This window comes from Bombus flavifrons, chromosome 9, assembly GCF_040668555.2.
Source record: "Bombus flavifrons isolate JBK064 chromosome 9, iyBomFlav1_principal, whole genome shotgun sequence".
Classification (NCBI taxonomy): domain Eukaryota; kingdom Metazoa; phylum Arthropoda; class Insecta; order Hymenoptera; family Apidae; genus Bombus; species Bombus flavifrons.
The window spans coordinates 2,512,245-2,537,801 of record NC_138450.1 but is presented as its reverse complement, the minus strand read 5'-3'; the positions used below and the strand labels follow the sequence as shown (position 1 = coordinate 2,537,801).

Genomic DNA, 25,557 nt, shown 5'->3' with positions numbered 1-25,557 from the left:
TATTATACATCTTAATAATGGTTGAATGGGATCTCTTTATAACTGGTTTCTGACGTCCAGCTGTGCTTGACGTATTTGCATCATTTTTAAGATAAAAGTCCATCAATTTCCTCGTTAAAATTATCTGTACGTTCTTTGTATGGTATTTCCAACAAATTATCTGAGTGTAAAACTGTGTAACGTCATTAAAATAAAAGCCCGTTTGTTTGTGTCTCCTTATATAAACTAATGAGAACCTTCATTGAAACGTATTTTCCATGATACTATAGCTTATGCTTTGTACTTCAACTTCTTTTCTTTGCCTTCTTGACATGTATACGCTATCTTGGTTCTCCTACGTTTCAGTTAAGTGGCCGATATGCACGAAATAGCGCCATGAGGCAGCTCCACACCAGTTGCCACTGTATCACAATTACCAGATAGTAGGAATTATTTAGCGATGTCATTCGTTCCCCCCTCCCCCCGCTTTCTTCTTTCTTTTTCCCTCAGATATTATTTTAGGCTATTGTAGTCGTTTTACGATTTTTATTAAAAAACGCGTTCTTATACTACTTTTCTTATACTCGAAAATATAACTTCATATTTGATATTAGTTAAAATTACTTTAATTTCTATTTTTAAAAGGAAAACTATAAGATTTACTCGGTCAGAAATTTTTATAAAATATTGTGTATATATATATTGTGCATATACATGCACACAATATATATATATATATATATATATATATATATATATATATATATATATATATACGCTTATTATTCTAACGAGGAATATATTTTTTTCACAGAGGAATTCGCAAGTTGTGTTATACAATTTTATTTCAATTCTTATTTATTCTATTTGTTTTATAGAAAAAAAATCTTTTAAAAAATCACCAACAAATGATTGAAAATTATAAAAATAATTCTTCCATCCCATAAACATTAAATTCTATATTTACTTTTCTCTGCAATAATCGCTGCAAATACCAAATCCCCAAAATACTATGTTCTATTTTGAGCTAATTGTGTAATTCATACTGATTCTATTTCCTATACTAATTCAGTATCCTAAATCGCATAGTTGACAGAAATGATTAAAATTCCTTGCAAAATCAAGTTTGTCTATTCTATAAGCATACTCTGTATCCCGAATTCACTTCGATCTGCAACCATTGTTACATTCAAACCCGTAAGATACGAATCAAACAATTTCCGTCCACTGGGACCGTTTTTATCGCGAAGTTGGCATTTTCTACTCGTAAAACGAAATTGTTTAACCAAATGGTATAGCGTGGAAGCGTACAGGCAGCGAGAGTTCCATTTATCCCTTGATCAGCTCTTGAAAGCACTCGATACGCATGCTCAAAACGGCTTCACGCAACAACGGCGAGATGCGCTTTACGGCCGTGGCACAATCTTGCGTTATCACTGTTATCAGTGATCCACAACTGGCCAATAAAGTGGACGAACGCGCGAATGCAGCCGTCGATTTTATCGCTCGAGAGATCGTCCTAGCGTCCTAGTGGCAGAATATGTTCCTGTACCAGGTTCGCTCGTATTCCTAGGATACAATAATCACACGAATACCAGCCTCTAATATCTACGAACGACCTCGAGGCAATGCATTTCAATGCACCGACAACCTCTACGCTTGATTCCCTGTCTGCCGACTGCTGCGCGTTTCTAAGTGATTCCGGATTGGCGAGCTAATGACTGTTTCATATTCATTGGCCGCGCACCGTTACCACCCTGCTGCGCTTACACATCGCATCCTCGTAACGCTTTATCGCTTCTGCTTCGTCTTCCTAATCTTTCACGCTGTTTCTAGACTAATCTTACATCCTCGGGATGATCAAACTGTGGTTACGATCGGTTACATCAAGCCAGCTGTTGATTGCCATAATTGAACTTGCTCAAATACTATATTGCCATATGCAAATAACATACGTTGACTTGATGAATTCAAAAGTAATATATCGAAATATATCGCGTCAAATGTTCCGTCATCGTTTCCAAGATCAAATTTCTTAAAGCCATTAATGGAAAATGTAAACATACCCTACGTCTCAGTCCATTCAATGGTTACTCCGTGGCTGTTTCTTCCCAATAATCCCAAACTACGGTGTATCGAAAAATGTTGCGGAGTGCGCTAAGAGGATCCGGTGCCCTCCAGTGTTTTTTTATCGATGCACGTTGCACAGGGTCGGAAACAAAAAGAAAGAAACAGAAAAAAAGGAAGGGACAAAAGCAAAAAAAAAAAAAGAGAGACGATGGAAAGGAAAGCGACGCAACCAGACCGCGACAGCAAAAGGTGGGTGTTTCAGGTGCGATCGATATAGTACATCACCCTCGTCGTCTCTTGAACTCTTTTTCCTTTCTCTGCATCTGTCTCTCTTTCCTCTGGATCTGCGCGTCTTCGTCACCTTTTTCGAGCCTACGGAATGGCCGTTATTCAGCCTCTCTTTTCAGCCTCGGCGTGAATCCTTCCTCCGTCCTCTCCCGTGCAGCAGCACGCCCTCTTTGTCTTCGCCTGCTGCGTCCCAATGAAAGTCTCAATGTCACGGTCCCTGTAATTTTCTTGTCTGAGCAGTAGCGCGTACAGCTGAAACCGGAGGTGTATCCAACGTGCTTTTCGAGCAGCCTCGTTTTAATTAGTAAATGTACACGACCAGATGAAACATCGATAAAGGAAAAGAAAGAAAACAAAAAAGAAGGATGATAGAAGAAAGAAACGTTAGAATTGTGCCGCCTTGTGCGTGGAGACTCGTGCTGTGTCTAATGTTCTCGCGATGTGCAGTTGCGCACGGTTCCACAGTACCGCACGCACGCGGAACGCAGTTCATACGACGTCGTCGTCGTTTCCACGGTGAGATTTCTCTAAAGTGGGGTTGATCGATTGCGGACTGTCTAGACGGTTCGTTTGAACGCGTTCGTGCTCTTTTCAACGCGCGTCACCGTCGAATCGCATCAGCGGGACAAATTGGTGGCCGCCGTTAAAGGCGAATTTTCCTAAATTAGTTAAGCCGGACAACAAAGCCTCCTAATGACCAGAAAAACCCGTTTATGCGGCGTTTCGGCCGTTCTTCTTAATTCGGTTGCGATCATGAATATACAATGGCTGCGCGAAAGTATTTGGACCTTCTATGAATATATTATAAATTTCATTAGCGCTGTAATGGGACAAGCATGATTATGGTGATTATATTGGTAAAGTTTGAAACAGGTTTGGAAATTTGATGCGAATCTATATTTCGCAGCGATCACAAAAGTATTTGATCAATTATCAATCAATAATGAATTTTGACCTGTCGCTGTTACTATAGTCAATTGCTATCTTTTATTTGGCCCTTATTATTCTATCATGTAAAGTATCGTTTAGAAAGTATGTTATGGAAGCATGAGAAAATTTATACTGGAATTTGCAAAATTTCTTTGGTAGAGATATAGTAGAGTAAAATCTTTGAGAGTTATAATATGCAGCCACTTTTAATACACAATACTTATTATATGTTTGAAGTGATTGTTCGTATTGTATACTAATTTTTTCTACTAAATATATGTTTGTAGTAAATATCTCGTAACTTCTAAGTACATTTTCAGATTGGTTTCAAATTTTACTGATATAATTATGGCAATCATGTCTCGCCATATTGCTAATGAAATTTCAAAATGTTTTATATAACACACACGTATGTGTTTGAATTTGAAAATTCGGAAAGGTGGTCTTGAATGAACTAAGCAACATTACTTTGACGCAGTTCTTTGTATCGATAAAAGTAAATAATTTTGAGATAAGCAATCTAAGATAAATAAAACACTTTACGTAAGTAAGGAATTCTTCTAGTCCGAAGAAACAAACTTAGCTAGTTTAATTTTCGTTTACTCGTAATTACGAACGTAGTTTTGTACCGTTTCACTCGGTAAAGAAATTTCCAGCAGATCCCTCTTCTTTCATGAGGTGTGTAAACGTTACGGTTGTACAACATATTTATGCAATTTGCTAGAGCAGGGGCGATTTGCTTTGTTAAAAGGAAAAGTTCCGGCGGTATTCATTTCGTTGCTGGATAAAAAACGGGACTCGTTAGGACAGAATTGCTTATATAAAACTCAAGAATCTAACATTTTGAGTTACTCGGCTACGGTTACATATCTCTTTGCTGTATCTGTATAATAATTCATCTCTGCGTAGAACTTCTTCATTCTAATCTCGAGCAAACTATAGTATCGTCATAAAGTCCAACGGAGCGGAGAGACGTTTTCTCGTTCAATTTTAAACTATTTTCCAAATTTCATGAAAAAGCTTCTAAAAAGAAACAAAATTGTTATTCCTCGTTTTTGACTTTTTTTCGACAAAGTTTACTCTCTAGGCGATATTATAACGAACGAGGTAGTCCTAACTGTTATTTTCTATTTTTTAAATTTTTCTATCAAAGATTGCTCTTTTGACGATGGTACTCAAATCTAAATGAACAAATATATACAAAAGGTATATAAAAAAGAAACGGTAATCGCAAAAAAAAAAAAAAAATGGTAGAAAAAATCATTATTGGAAATGATAAAAATAGAAGAATAAGTAATTGAAAGAAAATCAGGCACACTGTGTTCTAATTGCGATAGTATAGACATTGTTGTCTTTGGTGCTAACATCTGCAGACAGCAGAATGGCAAGGCTAAAACGACTAACGAAAAGCGTGAGCGCTAATGACCAATATGGTTCGCCGGTCAGTTTGTTAGGACGTGTGCAAGGATAAGTGTCGATCCTTGATTACGTGTCGGAGATGGAGCACGAGCGATTGAGAAAAGTGTGGGATAAACGGTTTTTCTGCGGGGAAAATGGACAGCCAGAAAGCACCGCGCCGATAAGCAATTTCCGTGAGAGTTGCAGAGAAATCCGAGCTTCCAATCTTTCCTATTTTCTACCACTTTCGCGTCTAAGTTTACAAGGATGCTTTTAATGAACTACTTTTAACGATTCACACATTGAAAACAAATAGTGTAAAAGCAAGCATTATAAATAAGTACTTTATATAAAATGTACATTAGATTTTAGGATTTTTAATAAATGAAGATTCCTCTATCATTTTCTTTCTTTTCCCAAGAGAGATTGACGAATATGTTGGCAGATACAAATAGTTGTATATTTCGCTATTTGATCCCTTATGCTAATTATTTTCTGACACAAGTTCGCTCTGGTTGATAAATCTTAGAAAACATCTTCCATTTTTCGAAATCTTATATGTATAATCTTTTTTAATAATGTGGCTGACGATTTCGTGAATTTCGATCGACTCGATAAACTCGATAAATCCGTAAAATGGTGCCGATTGTCAAACAACGAGGTTGTTAAGCTTCTGACATGCCGCAAGCTGAAAAGAGAAAGATACAGTTCGTAGGGATTATAAACAAAGCACGACAGTAGGGAAAAAATCGCCCGAGCGAATATCCTGTTTCTTGTTCGTATTTTCGGTTCCAGCTCAGCCCCCTGTGGTCATATCGTAGTGATCCATGGTTTAAAACCGCCCCAAAGTCACGCACGTAAACCTTACTCGAGAAATGCTCTTTAAAATCTCTGCGATGAAAGCCGCATGAAAATCCGTCCAGTGGTTCTCGTGATTAGCTCGAACATACAGATGCTTACCGAGAGCTTTATTTTACGGTATGTATAAAAGATAGATGAAGTTTTGATATTTGTTGTAAATTATAAATTTTAAATTGCACGCATTTTTCGAAATAAAATTCTTAATACTGCACTTTTATCGCATAGAATGTTAACATTAAACGAGTTCTTACAGTATAATCCATCCATGATTTTTTCCAATTATTTATACATATTTTTCATATGTTGTTTTTTTATCGCTATTACTATGTTTATTATCTACACGTATAAATATAATAAAAAACGTGAAAACCACCGTGATCACGCGGATGTATATTGCAAAATTCAGCGTCGGTATTCGTTAGTAAGATGACCAAGAACAGCTAAAGGAGAGGCCAAGAAAGAAGAGGGTAGTTTGGTTTCTTTAGTGGCGAGTGCCGTCCGATGGAAGCTTTGAGTTTCACAATAGGTCGGCTTCTTACCACGACAAGACGCCGGGCCGCACTTTCGAGTCTGCTTAATTAAACAAGATATCAGTGCTAGCCTTCAGGGCCTCTGGCGAAGGTCCTTTTCAATCCTTTCGTTTCCTTCCCCTTTTTCTCGCCCTTTTTCTTGCGCTACCCCTTGCTTTCTGCCACTCTTCTCTATCGAACTCTTCAACCCGAACTCTCAGCCAGCTCTTTCCATGTGTTCGTTTCCTTAATGACGACTTCTTTCTTTTCCTTCAATATTTTTCTCTCTATTCCCTTCCCTTTTTTTCGTTCGCTTTAAGCTCGATTTTAATTTTTGCTTGCGTTCTTCTTCCAACTTGGCGTAGTTTTCGTTATGTTTATTTCTTTCCTTTTACTTACGCTTATATTAATTTTACTATGAATTCGTACCGATGATGTTTTATACAGTTGTTTTCTATCAGTGTTTCTACATATTCAATAATTTTTATTTATTTTTGCACTTAGTAATACAATTCATTGTGTGAAATGTATGAATCACGATGTCTAATTACGTGCGTATCATAAATATGCGATACAAATTAAAATATTGGATTATTGGACGTGAAACATTTTAAGTGTATTTGTTGTGGCACGAAATAACAATCATTTCAAATCAGCAACCATCTGGAAGCAGTTGCGACCATCGAATAAAATTGATCATTTTATTGTGAATTAAAATGACAGTGTGCTGCGCAACTTATTAAGTACTAATAATAAGTTACATGATGTGAATTTATTAAGAAATATTTATGGAGCTCCGTTTGTTTTTCTGAAAATATCCTATGTCTTGTGTCAATGTTAGTGTATTTATGTCGGTGAGTTTGTGCTGTCATAGTTTCTTGTTCGATGTATTTGCGAGGGTGCAATTTTTTGATGTGTAGATGGAAGAAAACAAAATGCACTTTCTTGCCCTTCTGAGTCGCTTCAGTAACTTAGTGGTGAACAATGGATACAATTTAGCTGGTAACTGCACGTGACAAACACGTGCTGTTCCAGGACATGACTTCCAGGATTATTGGTCCTTTATAAATCCAACTTTCTACGACTAAAAGCAGTCTATAAAGTCGTTCTATTTCTAAAATTACGTGTCCAAAAAATACTGCACTGCTCAATGTTATTGTAATAAAAGACGATATCAACTACTTGTAAAACATTTTATGTGTACTTGAATATTTAGTTGACTACAATTGAAAATTCCGAAAATGTAAGTTATCGAGTGCCTTCAATTCATTTAACTGGATTATGACTTTATCTTCGGTCAAGATATGTAATTTGAAGAAATATATCGAATCTTCTGTGATAAGAAATACAAGACACCATTTTGTGAAAAATGTCAATACGACTCAATTATAGTATATCATAATACAACTCAAGTTATTTTGAACTAGCAATAAGTCACAGCATCATGATTCTCAACTGGACACTCAATAATCAACATCGTCCTTAATAAGCTAGCGCTTTTAACATTTTGACAATAATTGCGCGAACCATCAAGAGAATGTAATAAGAAAATTATCATGAGAAATGTTCAAACCATAGAACGGTCGGTCTATAAATCTGAGATGACTCATTGTCAGATAAGTCGTAAAATATTGCTTTTAAACGAAAGTAACCGAATTTATCAGATACCTCAGTAAGCAAATTTATTTCAGAAATATAAATTAAACTGTGTTTATTTGATAAGGGAATCTACTGTACGTTTACGATTAAGAGAATCGCAATTAAATACTAAATCGTTATCGAAATAAATCAATGTTCACGATTAACATGTAAAAAACAATACATTTTGGATGAATAATTCGTTGATTGTGCATTTCCTGTGCCTCGCGTTTAAAATCGCCGATTCCCGATAAAAGCGTAGAACGAAAATGAACCGCTGCGCGTAAATTATACGGTCGAGATTCAACGCGTTAATTCATTACTGAATTACGTGCAATTTAAATGTTACGCGTCGATCAAGCGCGCATGGACAGCCAGGTTTAGAATTGATCTCTGAAAACTGCTGCCAGTGCACGTTGATAAATTATAGACTATCGAACTGAGAAAATATATTTGTGACTTGAATTTTTAAAAAATGTTTTAGGAATTACTTGGCACTAGTGGATTTTGAAAACGCACCAATAAATTGCAGGCTATTTAGATTTTTAACTTTTAGCTGACCTTCTCTTAAAAATAGTTTCAAAAAATTGCGTTTTTAAAATATTTAGAAAGAAAAACGAGCAGATATTAAAATACAGCATCATGAGAATAATATAAATCATTATTGATTAAACCTTACGTCTCTGAAGCAATAAATATACGAGAATTAAGTATACTAATTGAAAGAGTAATGGAAAGAAATAGATTTGTCTACAAGACATGAAATACAATTTACACCATTATAATGTCGTCCATTATAAAATAATATTTATTGGACTTCTTCAATTATTTTCTTGATACTATTATTTCTTACGTAGCAATTATGTTTTTGTTTTCAAACTATCTTGCTAATATGTATTCCCTTCAATTATACTTTGATTGTAGGTTTCGTGCTTTGTAATTCCTGTTATTTCAAACAAAATAATAATTTTGTCTAACTATCTGATTAATATCTTCTAAAGTATTAATACTTTATTTCTATAATTCTTAATTCTATATTTCAGTCAAATTCGCAATAATATAAAATTTCAATCTTATTGCGTGTGAAAAACTATTGAAACTGAAAACATTCAATCTCTCAAAATGTTGGTTAACATGTATTTGTATGAAGTATATTAAGTAATTCACAAACTAAGTTCACACATTGGTATAGAGTATCTAATTATCATTATGAGAATGTGCTTTTAACTCGAGAATCAAAGTTCCGCAGTGTTTACCACATTATGCAGTTATGGTTATAAAGAATCTAAACGATAATATGCTTAGTCATCCAACTGCTTGGTTAACTATGTTCTCGCTTATCTGAAGTTTCATACAGGAAAGCGTGCCGTTTAAACGGTTCAACTTTAATTAAATCGGTTACAACCAATTACGCGTATATTATTCCAAAAGAGCTGTTTTGCCAACAGAAATAACCTCGAAACGAGTTGCAGCTACTGCGGCAACCCATATTACAATCTGAAAGTTCTATTATGCGATCTAAACTAATTATTTATGTAGATTGTGAGGTAGAAATAACAATGAACAATACAGATGAAACAAAAAAGTGTATTGGCGTTATATTTCGTATTTTACTTGTGTCAGTCGCGAACAAAGCTGTTATCAAATAATAGAGTAGGATAGCTTATTCTATATTTATTTAATCTCTGATCACTTATGGATAAATCTACTTATTCTATCACTTAATTGTTATATTCTATATCTCTTTAGTTTTATATCTGATGATTTATCGATAAATCTACGTATTTCATCGCTCATGCATTATTAAAACAATCCATCTTCTTTTCCATAAAATGTACGTTGCCTCAATAAATATAGTCTCAAAAATTCAACCTTTTGTAATTATAGTATACTATATTTAGTGTTAACAAGTAATCTATTTAAAAAGAACCTATCAAAGTTGAAGTCAGGAAGAATCAATCCAAATATTGAACATCAATAAGATTAAATAAATTTCAAAATTCTATCCTAGCTATATTCTGTGTTTAATCTATACCATACAATATTTATTATAATTTTGTTGGGATAATTTTTTAATTGCAAAGACAAAGGAAGACAGAAAAAATATGTTTAATATTATTCTGTAAAAAATTCGTTAATAAAAGCTTAAAATGACATCTAATAAGAATATGCAAACAGGAATATATTAACAAATTCATTGATATCGGGATAGATAGAAGAATGAAGAGCGACAAAATGGATATATGTACCATCTGTTCAATTGTCGTGACAAAACGTACTGAAATCGGCATTGTGAGCTACTTGTCGCAAGACAGCTTACTAAATTTGCATGAAATATGATTGCATACTCATGACATATATCTTCCATATCGCGTAAAACATTTTGACGAGAACCATAGCTCTTTCCGTGACCACGCCGTTTCATTTGCATCGATGTATCCTGAACGATTTTCTGTATCGGTTGAAAGATACCTAGATGTATATATGTGTGTGATATTTCTATGTCCAGATATTACCCAAAGTAAAGTACTATTGCGCACAAAATATTTACTTCGCTTTTTCGAAAATGCACGGAAAAATATTTCATACTTATCTGTAGACTGCGGATTCTTATTCATTTGTGGATAATTTGAAAATGCGAAAATTTCTTTTTAATTACATCAAACAATTTCCATTCACATTCAATTTTTTAAATTTCTCGTTTATATTCTATTTCTTAAAATTCGTTGGCTATATATTATTGTAAATTATACTCAAACAATTCTTTTCTCTATTCTTTTCATTTCTACAGATTGTATTCATAGAGATACACATTTCTAAAAATATCGGTAATCTACTTATCAATGGGGACAGTGATTTGATGAATGTATAAGACATTTAATACCACGAATGACACAAACGTGATACAAATGTGACAATAGAAGGATGAATAATACACGTCGAGTTAACCACCTTGCAAGAAATCTTATACCTTGCAAGGAATTTAATTTTCCGTAGAAACGAATGTTAAGATTACTTTTCTGCGAAAGAAAATAAAATTTTTACTGTTCAATAAGGATTTGTTTCGGTGTGGTGTAGCACACGTTTTATCACGTGGAAATCCGCGTTACCACGTCAACAATTTTCCCCGCAGCGTGTCAACGTCACATGGCCTAACTCGTTGCCTGTCTCGCGAGACATTAACGCGAGCCGTCGCGACGCCACGTCGTAGATTCGAGTTTTATTAGGTAGTTACGATATACACACATAGTCCTCGACGTGTACGTAGTTTTGGTGACGTTTGCAGAGATTACCCCCATCCTTTCGGTAAACAGAAACCACTGTCACCGTTTTGGCTTCACATACTATCTAGCTTCTTTATAACTCGTACACCTTATGTTCCACGTACCACTTTTATTTCCTAACATCTGGATTGTGTAACTATTTATTTTTTATCATTTTTGTTTATGGAACGTACGTATTTGTTTCTTTTTCTTTATAATATGATAGTCTCACATAACTAGAAGTTGCACGATACATTTTAATTATTAACAGAATCGTGTTTTAGGAAAAATAAATACTGTTTAAATGAGACTATCTTATTTTCTCAATTTTCTAGAATGCGCATAATCAAGTCGTGAAAAAATTTCTGAATTTCATTGATTTTCAGATTCACCAGTCTTTAATATAGTTCATTCTTTTTGGAAATTCATGCAGGATAAAATCAAAAAATTAAGACGGGGTAATATTCATACTATTTACAAACAAATTTATATAGGTTCTCCCATTTGAAATTTCTAAGTCGACCCTCGTTTCAGCCGCTACGGGGTATGAATATGAATCAACTCTGACATATGTAAAGGCCCCTAGGACCTATAAAATTTGAGCCCAGGAAGATTAAAGGCAGTGGCGTAGTTTTCGAATTATTGAACTGTTTCCAGTTATGCGAGCAACCTTGTAGGATACAGCCGAATTCACAAGAGGCGACCGATATTTTATACTGAAGCAAATTACTAAATCATACAATAGACAAACGACTAAATCAAAAACGATATATGATAAACTAAATGATCATTATTAATGTTCTGACAGATTAAGAATTTCCCGATGAATCTAAGAACTGATAAAATTCTAAATTGATTGATGTAAAAAGAGAGCTGAAAAGTTTTCGATAAGATAACATTATCGATATGTAAGAATTGTAGATCTACTAGGTCGTCCGAAATGTTTCTTTCGTTTTATACGGAGATAACGGATGCACAACATTTTTCGTTTTATATTATTTTATAGAATTACGTGTGATCAATTTTGTTCCATCAAAATAAAGATCACAACGTTTGACAGATTAGGTTTCATGTTTGTATAAAGATGCGTCGTTGTAAAAGACGTGTCTGTAAAAGAAATACACTTTTCGAACAACCTACTATTATGTCGGATAAGTGTACTATATAAAGTTTTCGCTATTTTCTTGTTCTTTCAAAAATAACGAGTTTCTTCGCGAATTTTCTCATAAGAAACAAAATAAAGAATGAAATATATCTTATATTATCGTATCGATCAATTCTTTGTCTAGTTCATTAATTTCTGTTTAAGTAAATAAAATGATAAATATAAAATATGTAAAATTTCAGTGTCTTATAAAAGAATACATTAATATAAAATCTTGATATAAAATGTATCTCTCTTACATGTATCTCTCTTATATGTATCTGAATGTTATATTATATATGTATTGTCATTTTTTAAAAGTTTAAACAAGCAAGAAACATTTTACATTTAGTTGCAATTTCAAGTAAAATTTACAACATTGTCGCAATACCTTCATCAGATTTAAGGAAGCCACAGATTTCTTCGCTGCAAAACGCTTTTACCTGAGTGACATGTCGAGGCTCGTGACTAGAATCTCTTTGCAATACCTGCCTGGGATATCGAAGGACGTGCATTTCGTGCGGTCGCTGCTTTTGTAATTTTGAACTGGAAACCGCGTGCTTCGAATAACGTGTTCCTTTAAGAAAATTTTCATGTAGTAACATTCTATTCTATGGCGTTTTTGAATAGAACGATTCACCTTAATTGTTTCATAACAATCAAATATCACAACTATCACATGTATTGTCATTATTTTTATTTCAATTTTCCAGATATATTCTTTGCAGTCTTATTTTTATAATATTACAATATTGTATAAATTTCTTATATAATATTGAAAAATACATATTATATACTGATTTCGTTAGAATATAATAAGATTATTTTTTTTAACAATTTAGAGTGCTGTTTTAAATGTTCTAAATAATAAAATAATTTTATATGTATTGAAAGATGATAAACGCGCTAAAATTGTTATGATAATGCTATTTAATATATCGTATAAATAAATTATTTTTCAGTTATTTTCTTACTGAAATTGTTGTATTGTATAGGAACGATACCCAATACCCATGAAAGACCTTACTGGATTCTTTATTGACAAGCATTTTTATTTTAGAGCCCTGACTAGAATTTTTGCGGTGCCAGCTTCCAATATTGAAGAACACACGCTTAGACCTAGGTGTACGTTTGGTGGAATTCCATCTTGAATTTGCTACTCCCGCTGTTTTCATAACTTTGTCCTATCTAATTTTTTTCATTCCATTTATTATACTTACCATGAGTTCAATTTAATTTTATGAAATCTAAATTAATTTTTTTCCATAAAAATACACATGGAAACAATGAATTTTGGATTAGAATAGCTGGACATATTTGGTAATCGTTATGTTTATTGATTTTATTTTATTTTTATTATTTACTGATAAATTCAATTTTATTGTGTGATTGGATTGCACAATTTATTTCTATCGCTTCAGTCTACTCGACACTTTTCAGAAATGAAACTTCTTTATTGTAATAACGTATTGAACATTTACTTCCGACAAAAGGAATAGCAAGTTTTATATACGCATATCTTTGTCCAGCTAAAATTACTGGTTAAATATACTGCAGAAAATTAGCTATTTTTCGTATTACAGTGGTCTTAGGATTAATATCATGGCATTAGATACCGTACAATTACACTAATTATTGTAAATTGGAGCGAAGGAAATTGGTCATTTCTTGGTGTAGTCTCGTAAAAGATATTGCGAAAAGAAATGAGATAAAAATGTGAGTTGTTACTACAAATTTATTTTACGAACTTCAACATCGAATTTATAATCGAATAATATTTCCAAAAGGTATCTTGTTCCTCGTTAATTGGAAAATTAACAATTTGAACGGGTCAAATTGATTAATTATTTCTCAATTCTGTATTAATTTTAATATAAAAATACTAGTGATCTGTTTTCAAACTTCAGTAAAGCTTTACATAAAAATATGATAGTCCATTATTAACATAGTGACGAGAAGAATGCACTACATAGTACATAAATAACTTATTTATCTCGCTTTTACTTTTATACACATTTCACTTTGCAACTAATTAATTAGTGTTATATTGCAAGACTCGTTCCTTAAAAATTTCTTTTATACATAATTACTACGAAATGAATGAATAATTTAGAAGTTTGTTGCGAAGTAAAAAGTACGAAGACCATTGGATGGACTGATGGTAGAAGATAAATTAATCTATTCTATTTAAATGATTAAAATGCTCTCAATATACCTTTTGTGAAAATTTCAAGCGATTTTATTCCTTACTTACCTTCTTATTTTTAATCCCTTTTTCAATATAAGTGAGTCCGGAAAAAACGGAGTACGTATCTAATTTAAAAAATATCCGTTAGGCGTGCGTCTTTTGAATTGATTTAATTAGAGGTGTTTTAATTAAATTTAATTAAACATCCTTCAAACAAAACAACAAATTGATGATGATTTTGAGAACTGGAACGAAGATGCATCGGAGATATGCATCGGATACGGTGAAAACTATAATGATTTGACGAAAGAAGATGACTGGATTAAATGTGTTGTCTTTTCTCGATGTATTCCTGAAGGATGTCCGATATTTAAAATCATGTCTGAGCATCGTGGCAAAAAAGAAAAAAAAAAACGAGTGTTTAATAAATAACTTTCATAGTATCTAAAAATGTTTTTTATATATTTTTATAAGTAGTATATTTTGTACTTCTGTAATAATAGTAGTTGTGATAGTAGATAATAATAGAGAGTCTTCTTTTCTCCTTATTAAAAAAGCTTTTCCAATAAAAGTAGTTACCGCAAACCAATTTCATGAGCGATTATAACTTACGTGAAAATGGCCCATCTCACCCGTAGTGCAAGGAATAGCCCAGAAGCTAAAATTTTATTTTCCTCTTTTTGTAGTTATTTATGAAAATATTATGCTGCGATTTTTACATACTTCAAGAAGGATCGTTCACCACATAAACCCACGAGTGAAAAATATATAATATTCCTAAAATGCTCGATTTTTGAGCATTTTTAAAAACCTGATCCATCTCTACCATGTTTACTCTAAATAATAGAAAATTTTAATTTCTAGAAATAAAATTCGAGATCCAAGGACGACAAGAATTAATGAAACACAAAATGACTGAAAAATGAAAGACAATCATTGAAATTAACAAAAGATACTTCGGTGACTATAAATATCTTAATTTTAATTTTTGTTAGAATCATACAATTTGTATATAAATTTTAATATTTATAACATAACATACTACAGTGTCTTCGCTCACCCTCTATATTTATCTCAGCAATTTAATTTAACAATAAGCTAAGGAAATTCCAGAAATCAAAAGTTGCCAAGTATTTGTTAATATCAACTTTACGAACCAAAATGTTTCAATATTACGTAACCGACTATTGCTGCACTTTTCCGGTTCAATAATAAAATTTCGCCGGAAGAATTTTAGGTGTGCTATAAACTCGTAACACACAGAGTTTGTTGGTTTACACGAGTCAAAGCTCATTGGCCATACTGCGTCTAATAGCGAGTTCTAAAAGTTAAACAGATTTTCCAGTGCTGGGTAAGACAAGCCCTCTTTTAATATACAGATTTCTCCGTGGTTTTCATCCGTTGCGGCTCGAATTCCTAGAATTAAATGCTCGTTAATGGTGCATGCATCTATGACGGATTTATACGGGCATTATCCTGTTGATGGATTTGAACCGCATAATAAAACTGTCGTTGTCCACTAGCGTCTAGTTTTTATTCACCTCCAAGAACCGAAAACTCATAAATTGCAAGGTGACCCGTAAAAGTTTCGCTTAAACGTGAAAATTCACGAATGAATAAATGATTTCTTTAATTAATTAATATCATAGTTTTGTTTAGGTCGAGTTCAGACAACAGGATTTATTATTGAGCATTTTATATTTATTATAATTTATCTCGGAAGTCTACAGACTTCATAAAAAAGACCATTTGTATTTAAATAAGGCATATTTATATAAAGTCCTATAATAATATATATTTCTTACTATACTAAATAACAAAAATCTAATAAAACAGAATTTTAGTTATCTCGGTATAAAGCACATTAACTTTGTAATACTTTTCATTACAATAAAAATGATTTTTTTGGGACGAATAAAATTAATGAAAGTAGAAAATGTAGCGAATACTATACCTTTATGAAATGCATAGAATATAAATTTATATATTAGCTTCATAAAATAAAAATAAATTAAGTAAAATTTATAGATGATATATAAAAAACACATAGAATGTAAATATTAATGAAAGAATGTAAATTTTAATGAAGTATATTGTAGAATATAGTACTTATGTTAGATTCGTTTTGTCGTGTTCTGAGCTTTATCGCTACGTACCTTGTTTTTGACAAGAGTTGACAGATTTTTCAATAGTAGCTTCTATGTTGGTTGCATAATATATTCACTTTTCCTTCACCTTAGCTATACATATGGCGTAGTATGGTAAAAGTCAACATGCTGCCAGTAAACAGGGAACAATCACGTAAATTCCCAGTCTTGTCTCTTGGAATTATTCAGTCTTAGGGATTGTACCTCTACCGTTGTATTTGCGAAGTTCAGCCTGTGAACGCAAACAAATGGTTTTAATCCGTTTAACATAAATGCCACGCGGTTTAATTAAATTTCAGCCAGGAGATAATAACCTTTGCGTTCGTGAAAATGATTTTTTTCTCTGTCCATGTCACACCTCAAAAATTTTGATTCTCTGTTTTGCAATTGCTATTTGTTCCTTTTTGTTCAACCTTACCCAATTATATTCCATTCGTCATTATTACCGTTTTTGGATTTTTTAATTCTATTACTAAAATATTTATGATATTTTTCACTGTCAAATTAAGATATTCTGATGAAGAAAGTGTTCCATTATCGATAATTATTAATCATTATTATTATGTTCACCATGATGTTTCATTACCCTTTCTTTTTTAAAATATTCTGTATATGACATTTATTATTTAATGTCCCATATAATTTCGCGGCAGAGATGAATTTTCTAGTTAAAATCACGTTCGCAGCAGAACGTTCTTTACAAACGCCTAGAACGTTTTGCCTCAAGTTATCACTGTCAAAATACTCCAGTCTCTGTCTTAATTATTCGACTAATGATGTGCAGAACGAAACACTATTTCATACTTTCAGTATTTTGGTTTCATTCGGTTATTCCTGGAATTTACCACTTTGTGGCGTAATGAAGTAAAACGATTATATCCTCTCATAGTTTATTTTTTACTTACACTGTCAAAAATGTCGTAGAATAATTCATATCTAAATAAAGACAAAGTTATAAAAATCTATATGTAAGAAAATGTTGTTGTATATAAACTTTAAATAATTTTGTATTGTTCGATTTGTTAATAATAGGTGGACACGCCAGACAGTGTTCTGCAAAGTGGATTAGGCTTGGGACCAGATATGGGACACACAATTTTACGTTCTATGGTGGATCCAAGAGATTACGATCGATTAAGATATTTGCAAATGAACGGTGGTCAGCCAAATAGCTTCGAGGAAACCATACATAGGGTATGATTTTCATTTATATGTATCATTTATATTTTATAAATATTAAATGATAACTTATAAGTTACAGTTTTCATTTTATCAGAGATAATGGAAAATTGAAATATAAAATTTAATTAATAATTTTGTCTAATTTGTTCGTTTTATTAAACATTGTAATTCTTTAAAAAAAAAGATTGCGAGTTTTTTGTTATCTTAATTATCCACGTCTTTAGTTATCTTAATTGAAATTGATTCACCTAGGTACGTTTGTTTTATATAAAATTCTTCAAAAGTTTTGAAATATCTGTTCGTACTATTATTGAATTTTTGGTCAATATGGTATGTAGAGAAGACTTTACTGATTTATATTTTTCAGCTAAAGGTTCAAGAGGCGCTGAGAAAGAAGGAACGATTTCATAAAGAACACGAAGAGGTGAGTGCAATTTAAATTAATGTTCACTCTTTCTTTTTTTTATACACTAATGAATTTTTGTTTGTACGAATACCAAAGAAAGGAAGTGAGTTAGATTCAATTCATAAGAGAAACGAATAAAAGCAATAAGCATGATCAATTTAATAGTGCATTGGTTCAGCTCTTAGTTTTGTTGTCGTTCTTATCAAAAGCTTATCAACCTTTATATCTTGAAAATTATATTATTTTCCTCTAGATATGTTATATATTTTGCTATTAGTATTATCCATAAGATATAATTAATCGTAATGATTAATGAGCAATTGACAATTAAAGCGCAATCGTATAAATGATATAACAAAGTATTATATAAAGACAATTATTTTATCGAATCACAGCATATTACGAATGCAACGTATGTATATATCTTTCTCACAATTTCATCGAATAAATTTTGGGAATAATATAGAGACAATTAAAACGAGGATAATTTAATTGTCGAATAATTTAAGAACAGAATCAATTTAAAAATAATTTACACAATAAATGGCGGCAGAGGGTGATAGAACTTATTAAAAACCCAATCTGCCCTCCGCAATTCTCTACTAATTTTATTTGAAATTGATTGTGAGAAATAATCTAGCTGAGATTTTAGACTTGAAATCCTGCATAAACATATCGATTTTTAAATACTTCGATTCTACTTTAATACAATAATGAATCTTGAATCATGAAGATTTCGAAAAATATAACATATTTTCGCAAATATTGAGTATACTCCTATAATAATACTATAACGGGTTATTTTTGTATAAAAAAAGAGCGAGTATGCAAAATTTCAACTAAATTGGTGATGAAAATATTTTGATATATCTTGATTAATTATATTATTATATATAATATATTATACGTAATATATTACATATTATATTATATACAATACATATATACATAATATATATAGTATTATGTGTAATAATATAATAAGCAGTAAGTGGTGTGATAATTGTATCAAAATTATCACATGGAGATAAGATTAGTGCACACCTTGAGTAATAAGGTCAGTCTCGCAGAAGATTACTGATAACTTTTTAAAAGCACTAATCCCCTTTTCCTCCTGTTCGAGTGAGATGGACGAAACACATGTGGAAAGAAGTTGAAACTCGTAAAGGAGCTCGTAGCTCGAGAGGGAAGTCGGAATGGTATCGTTGAAGTTTGCGGAAAGGACTGGTCAAGATTTGGAACGGGCAACGTGAGGGACCAACTGGATCATCTGGGATTATTTGACAAAAGTTTCTAAGTTGCTTCGTAATAGCAGAGTTTGTCATCCAATTTACTGACTAAAATTCAGTACGAAGTTTATCGAAATTTCTTTACTATATTATCTCATTTTATTACTATTGATTCATCTGAGAAACAAATTCTCAGAACTGATTGACTTTGCTTTTTACACATTTTTTTCATCACTCTTATAGCTATACATTTTCAGATTGGTTTGATATTTTATCTCGCTTTTCGATGTTGTCTAGCTGTTTTTTTATACACGTTAGTTATTTTTAAAAGTAGATTCGTCATTCACTTCAATAATAGATTACGAAATAATGGAACTGTTTCTGGTATGGACTGGGAGTTGCATGCATAGGGGTTGTTTCTGATCAACTAATTCTCGAGTTAACAGGTTAGTTAATTATGTTTCAACACCTCAATTCCTACACAGGTGTGAATTCGATGTGTCCGACCATAACCATCACGCTTGCGAATCACATATGTATGATCGATGCTGTAGCATTATCATCAAGTGTTACCCTCATGGGTTCTTAGTGTTTCTCGTATCCATTTACGTTATAACTATTCATTTAATTTGTATTAAAATATTTATAATAAGAATAATTGTACTTATTACTATGAAACATATAATAAATCCAGGTATATTTTTTGTAGTTCCATTTGACATAGAAAAATATTTGAGTATTTATTACATATTCTGTTACTTATAATAATTACAGCTATCAGGGAACATAAAAATAGAAACGGAGCTAAGATACTAATCCGCGTTTATGAATACTAACATATCTTCGTTGAATATAATACCGTCAAATATATATTCTTCCATGAATAGTACTCAAACAATAAATGACATTAGTAGGGAGATTAACAGAAATGCTTTATTTCTATTGGAAATCTTAACTTCTGTCACTTATCTCGTTTTAATCGTTTGTTATCTTAACTCCGTCTAGCGATCATCCACCATTTGTTATTAGCAAGTATTATAAGAAAATAACATTATGATCCAACTTCGCACTTCTCACTGAATTACTATCCGGAAGGTCGTCTATAGCAATGTAACTGTATACTATGTATGTACTATATAATCGCAAATAATCCTGAAATAAGAAATAGCTTCTCACACTAAACAAATGACACGAATTATCCGCGTAAAATTTGAACTTACGCGTCTAAAATGTCATATCAATGACGTGTATAATACTTGGAACAAGAGAAGAAGCAGAAAGTGGAGAAAGGGGAGAATGATGACGAGGATAGTTGACGAGGTGGTCGCCCACGGGATTATCCCGCAGTTTCTCGCGTGGCAAAGGAGAAGTCAACCGGTTGGTGGAGAAAATAGAAGGTAGGGAATAGGGAGGGAAGAAAAGAAGATCCTCCCTAGGGAGCAGTAAACCTTCGAAGGTAGATGTGACACTAAAACTTTTACACGGATACAGACCTTTATTTCCATATTGTTCGCAACCTCAAAGGAAACTCTCCGTTTTATTTCTTCCTGTCTTTTTCTGCCTCTTCGAGTAGCCTAGGGCCAAGAGAAGCCAGTCAGTTTCGGCTAATTTCTGGGGGGCCCCTTTTCAATCCCTTCAATTCTCTGAAAGGACCAGGCTAACTTTTCTCGCATATGCGTGTATGGAATCGTCAGTTTCGCGTAATTAAAATTCGGACCCCGCCTGCCGTTACCATAAACTGTACATGTAGACGCGATACAACGACTACCCTTCGTTCTTTCTCCGTTACAAACTTCCTGATGAACGTTGGCAATGTTTCGTTGTAACAATGTATCCTCTGGGATGGACTATTGTACACGGAACTTTGTATTTTTTATAATATTATATTTTGTTTCTGTGCTTCTTTTAACTTATTTATTTTAATCTTTCGCGTGATATAGGTAAACAGCGTAGGAAAATAAATAGAAAAATAATAAAATACATAAATTACGATTATCTACAATTTTACAATTTGACGGATTTGTAGATTTTAAACCCTATGTAGTGTATATCGATGAATCGATATTTGAACACCTTTTCTTCTATTTACAATACGATGAACAACCATGTAGTCACCATAGAAAGGCAAAAAATTTATATAATAAGAATTCGCTGATTTTTTCGTGGCCTATGAGGAAAGTTTCGTTCGCATAATACAACAATAAATGTGGTTAGAATTCAACCAACTTCAAAAAATTCCAATAGATAGAACCGTCTATAGATGGTTCAGATTCAATCAATTTAAAGAAATTCCAACAAACGAAATTGCTCACGACTAAATTAGATTTAATCAAGTTCAAAAATTAAAAAAAAAAAATGAAGTTCAGAAGTAAAGAATGTTCTATTATAAATAAATAAATATATTTTCATAATAGTGCAGTGGCGAACCAAGATTTTTATAATAAGAGTTCAGAGTAGTGGGGTCACCATGCTGCAGGTTCAGTCTATTTCAAAATATTTCAACAAATTTTCCATTGTAAATTAATGTATATTCTAATCACATAGTCGAACGGAGATTCATTCACGCCCTCGTTATTGTCCTGTTTCAGATACTGAGGGACATCCGGCAGGGTTTAATGCAGCTTGGCCGAGACGGACGGGGTCAGCTCCCTGGAGGTAAGTACGTCAAGGAGTGTAACCTCTAGCTAGTTGTCGCCTTGTCTCTCTGCAACTTATAGCCCAGTCTCCTCGAACCAACCAGGCCACGTCCTTGGTACGTTCCTGTGTGCGTGCTTCTGTTATAGTACACGACCAGTGTGTCTACCTTGAGCAGAACTTGCACGTGCCAGCCAGTCTGAGAATCGACTCCCAAACGCCTGACACTTCGTACGTTTCACCCGCACCCTCTAGGGACTCATTTAACGCGTTCGTTCTGCGATGCCTCTTCTTCTGTCCCTTTCCCGCTTTCTTTTTCTTTTCAAGAAATCTCGGTGCACTGAAACGAAATTGCCGCCGTAGACAAAAATTCTCTTAAACGGAAAAACTTTTGAAGGAATGTCTTCTGCTTGTTTTAGGATCCAAATGGAAGTTTAGGTTAATCTTGTTGTGAGATGTCAAAGACGATATGTATATCTTTCTTCTCGTTCTACTTGAATCTTTTGTAAGATACCTTGCAACTCTTCTAGGATTCTCAATCTGCTTTTATTCGTATTATAAATGAATATTAAGAATCAAAATTGGTGTGCACATTTAGGATTTTGTTGACTTTTAATAGTTTTCAATCAGGTAACACGCTGTAATTATTTTCAGTAAAGTACTAGCATAAATATTGAGTAGCTCACGTGTATGAAACATTAAGAATCCACTATCAATCCGAAGATTTATAACGTTGCATTAATTTTTTGGTATCACTTTTTTTCAGACAAATTATATCATTGAATACTTTTTTATTTATGAAAACAAATTTCAAAGATATTCTTAACAGGCCTTTCGTCGTTATTTTTTCTTTCCCCTAGTTCTTGTACTTTTATAAAGTTTATATGAAATCTAGGTATTGCTAGCATTATGTTAAACCTTCTTATTTACATTCATATTCCTTTTTAAATCACAAAAATCTTTTTTACGTTTGATCTCTAGTTATGTAGTAATTGTCAGTATATTTATTATATCTATAAATTGTTTGTAGCTAAATCGACGTTATTTCTAACTATCTAATTATCTTACAATAATACTCTGTTTAAGCGATTCTATTTATTCCTACTTATATGCATTAATTTAATACTAGATCCTATAAATCCTATAAATCAACCTATCTTCTCCATTATGAAGGTATATGAAAAAAAGCACTTGATCAAATATAATAACATATATCGGGTGTCATAAAGAAGATCAAATAAAGTATCGAGAGTAATGTTTCCAGGATCCTTTAAATTTCCTATTACCGATTTATCACTGACTCGGGGAGTTTTATTCGCGATCACGTAGTCGACGAAGGCAATGGTACCAAGCCACGAAGCCCCTTCTATGTTCTGGTTAATCTCGTTATCGTCAACAACCGTCGACTGCTTTCTCCGCGGCTCGCTTTTCCGATCCCCTCATTTTTTCTCACGCCCACACGCACGTGCACGATCCTCAGACGCTTGATTTCGCTCAGTCTTTCGCACCAGCAACGGCACTCGAGGTCTTCTCGCGTCTCGAATTACCACGCATTAGCGCCATGCTACACTTTACCAAACGAAACACCGTGCAATTTTTCCGAGAAGAATTTTTACCATCCACTATTGCTGCGCGAAACGATAAAAACCGCTTGATAAGTTGATGCTGATAGAATTTCTCTTTAGGAGTAAGAATAAAATAGGAAGAAACAGAATGGAGGTTCAAATTGCTTGAGAGGAAGAGAGCAGTAAGACTGGCTTTATTAAATTGCATATTTGTTTTCAATTCGTTTTTTAATATTATTGTTGAATTATCAATTTCATACATTATTTTTTTTTATATATCGGTCGAACTGACCAGCTCTACTTTTTATCAATTTTTCAATTTCTTTATATAAGTACACGATTGACGTTCAATTTTGAGAAAACGAATTATTTATTTTCGTGAGATCGTTTTTTAAAAACGTATGACTTAATAATAGCAAATTACGAGATAAATTAAGAATTTATGAAATTGATCAATGTGTCTTGTGAATGATTTATATGCTTAACAGATGTTTAAAGTACGCTCAAGATTTGATATAGATGGTAGTAGAGACAGGCTTATTTTTCTATATTTAAAGTTAATTAAAATTTTGTATTTTCATTGAACAGATCGAAATTCTAAAATTTTTATATTATTATATATCTAAAATTTTATTTTATCCGCATATTTGTGTTTTAAACGTAATAAATATTTTTTAAATGAAGTTTGGCCAATGCTGCGTTCGATATCAGCGAACATGTGTTTTTAATTAAATGTAGAGAAAAATAAATACTTATTGTCGTCGTTTAACTTCAAATTCACTAATATTAATATTAAGAAATTAGTAAAAGAATTTATCGTAATATTGCTGCTTTGTATTTCAAGGTAATGACAAATGTATTTTTAATGTTCAGATGACACTTACATGTACGACGAGGATGCACGTTGCGGAGGAGGACTGGGTTTGGGTCCTGGAGGTCAACACTGGTATGACGAACCTCCATATGAGTCAGACCCCGAAGACTTCCTCATGGGAGCCAGTGGTGGTCCTGTACCAACAGCAACTATTCAAAATGGAAGGTGAAGCCCGCAAACATTTTTAATCATATATAACAAAATACATAAAGTTTATGAATAGTGCTAGTCTTATAGTTTAATAACAAAACGAATAAGAACCATACATGTCTATAAAACGTACTTGCAGATTATTTCACGATGTTGAAAATTTTAATGTATTTCTCATAATATTTGATTCAACTAAGTATCAGATCTTCAATATTAACGTATACATAACATGAAGTATTATTGCGCGAAATCAAAGGAAGTTAATAAAAAGTTAGAAAATAAGTATTTTCTCCAGATTGCCTTTATGTTTCTTGTTCAAATATAAAACATAAATTTTAATGAAAGCGGTCTTTCCCAACTTTTCTTCTTTAACGTTCGCGTCATATTTTATAAATTATTTTTAAATACAATACAATTTTTGTATGATGTTGAATAATGTATGGTGTTGAATAACACCCTTGTTAAATAATATAAGCTACAAATAATATTTTACATATTTTCTTGTATTCTTCATTTTAAAAAGTTTCGACGTATTGAATAATATAAATTTCTTATGTAAGTATAGTGCTTTTAATTTCACAATATATTACTTTTATATATTAGTTTTTCTAAATGGACACGTAATAAATGATTAGCGATTAATGATAGCATAAAGCATAAAATTTTAGTATAGTTCATTTTTAAGGATACAATTTTGAAACTAATCGTATGTAGAAGAAATTTTCGAGAGCTTGAGAAAATGCTTGTATTTTGTTTCAGAGTATGTTTCACGCTGAATTTAAGGCCAGAAAACAGAGGTGAGGGAATTATTTCGCTTCGAACTGCCGGAGACATCAGTCTCCCGCGAGATCGTTCCAGGAAAGGTGCAACTTCGACAATGCGAGGTCTTATTGTGCCACAAGGTCATAATAATCCACCAGCTATCATACCACTTACGCACTCGAGAGCTTCTCGAGAAAGTGGAGACTATGCGAGTAGCGACGTCCAGGTAAGTTCGCATAAAGAAATCCCTTTCGAAAGATATTGCATATAGTCTTATCACCGCAACAAATGGTGTGAACTCTAAGGCGTCATTCAAGCACTTTATACATATATGTAGCTC

The 25,557-nt window shown here is 32.7% G+C and overlaps 1 protein-coding gene across 2 annotated transcripts in view; it reads left to right on the top strand.

Annotated features, from left to right (window-relative positions):
- The window catches only part of LOC138183021 (SAM and SH3 domain-containing protein 1), a 373,195-nt gene that overhangs the window by 335,193 nt on the left and 12,445 nt on the right, over positions 1 to 25,557 (top strand). For both annotated transcript variants that reach the window (XM_069119538.1, XM_069119537.1), the window contains exons 6-10: positions 17,448 to 17,609; positions 17,965 to 18,021; positions 21,821 to 21,887; positions 24,305 to 24,470; positions 25,215 to 25,443. In XM_069119538.1, the coding sequence (XP_068975639.1) occupies positions 17,448 to 17,609; positions 17,965 to 18,021; positions 21,821 to 21,887; positions 24,305 to 24,470; positions 25,215 to 25,443 (681 nt within the window). The remainder of the gene's footprint in view (positions 1 to 17,447; positions 17,610 to 17,964; positions 18,022 to 21,820; positions 21,888 to 24,304; positions 24,471 to 25,214; positions 25,444 to 25,557) is intronic.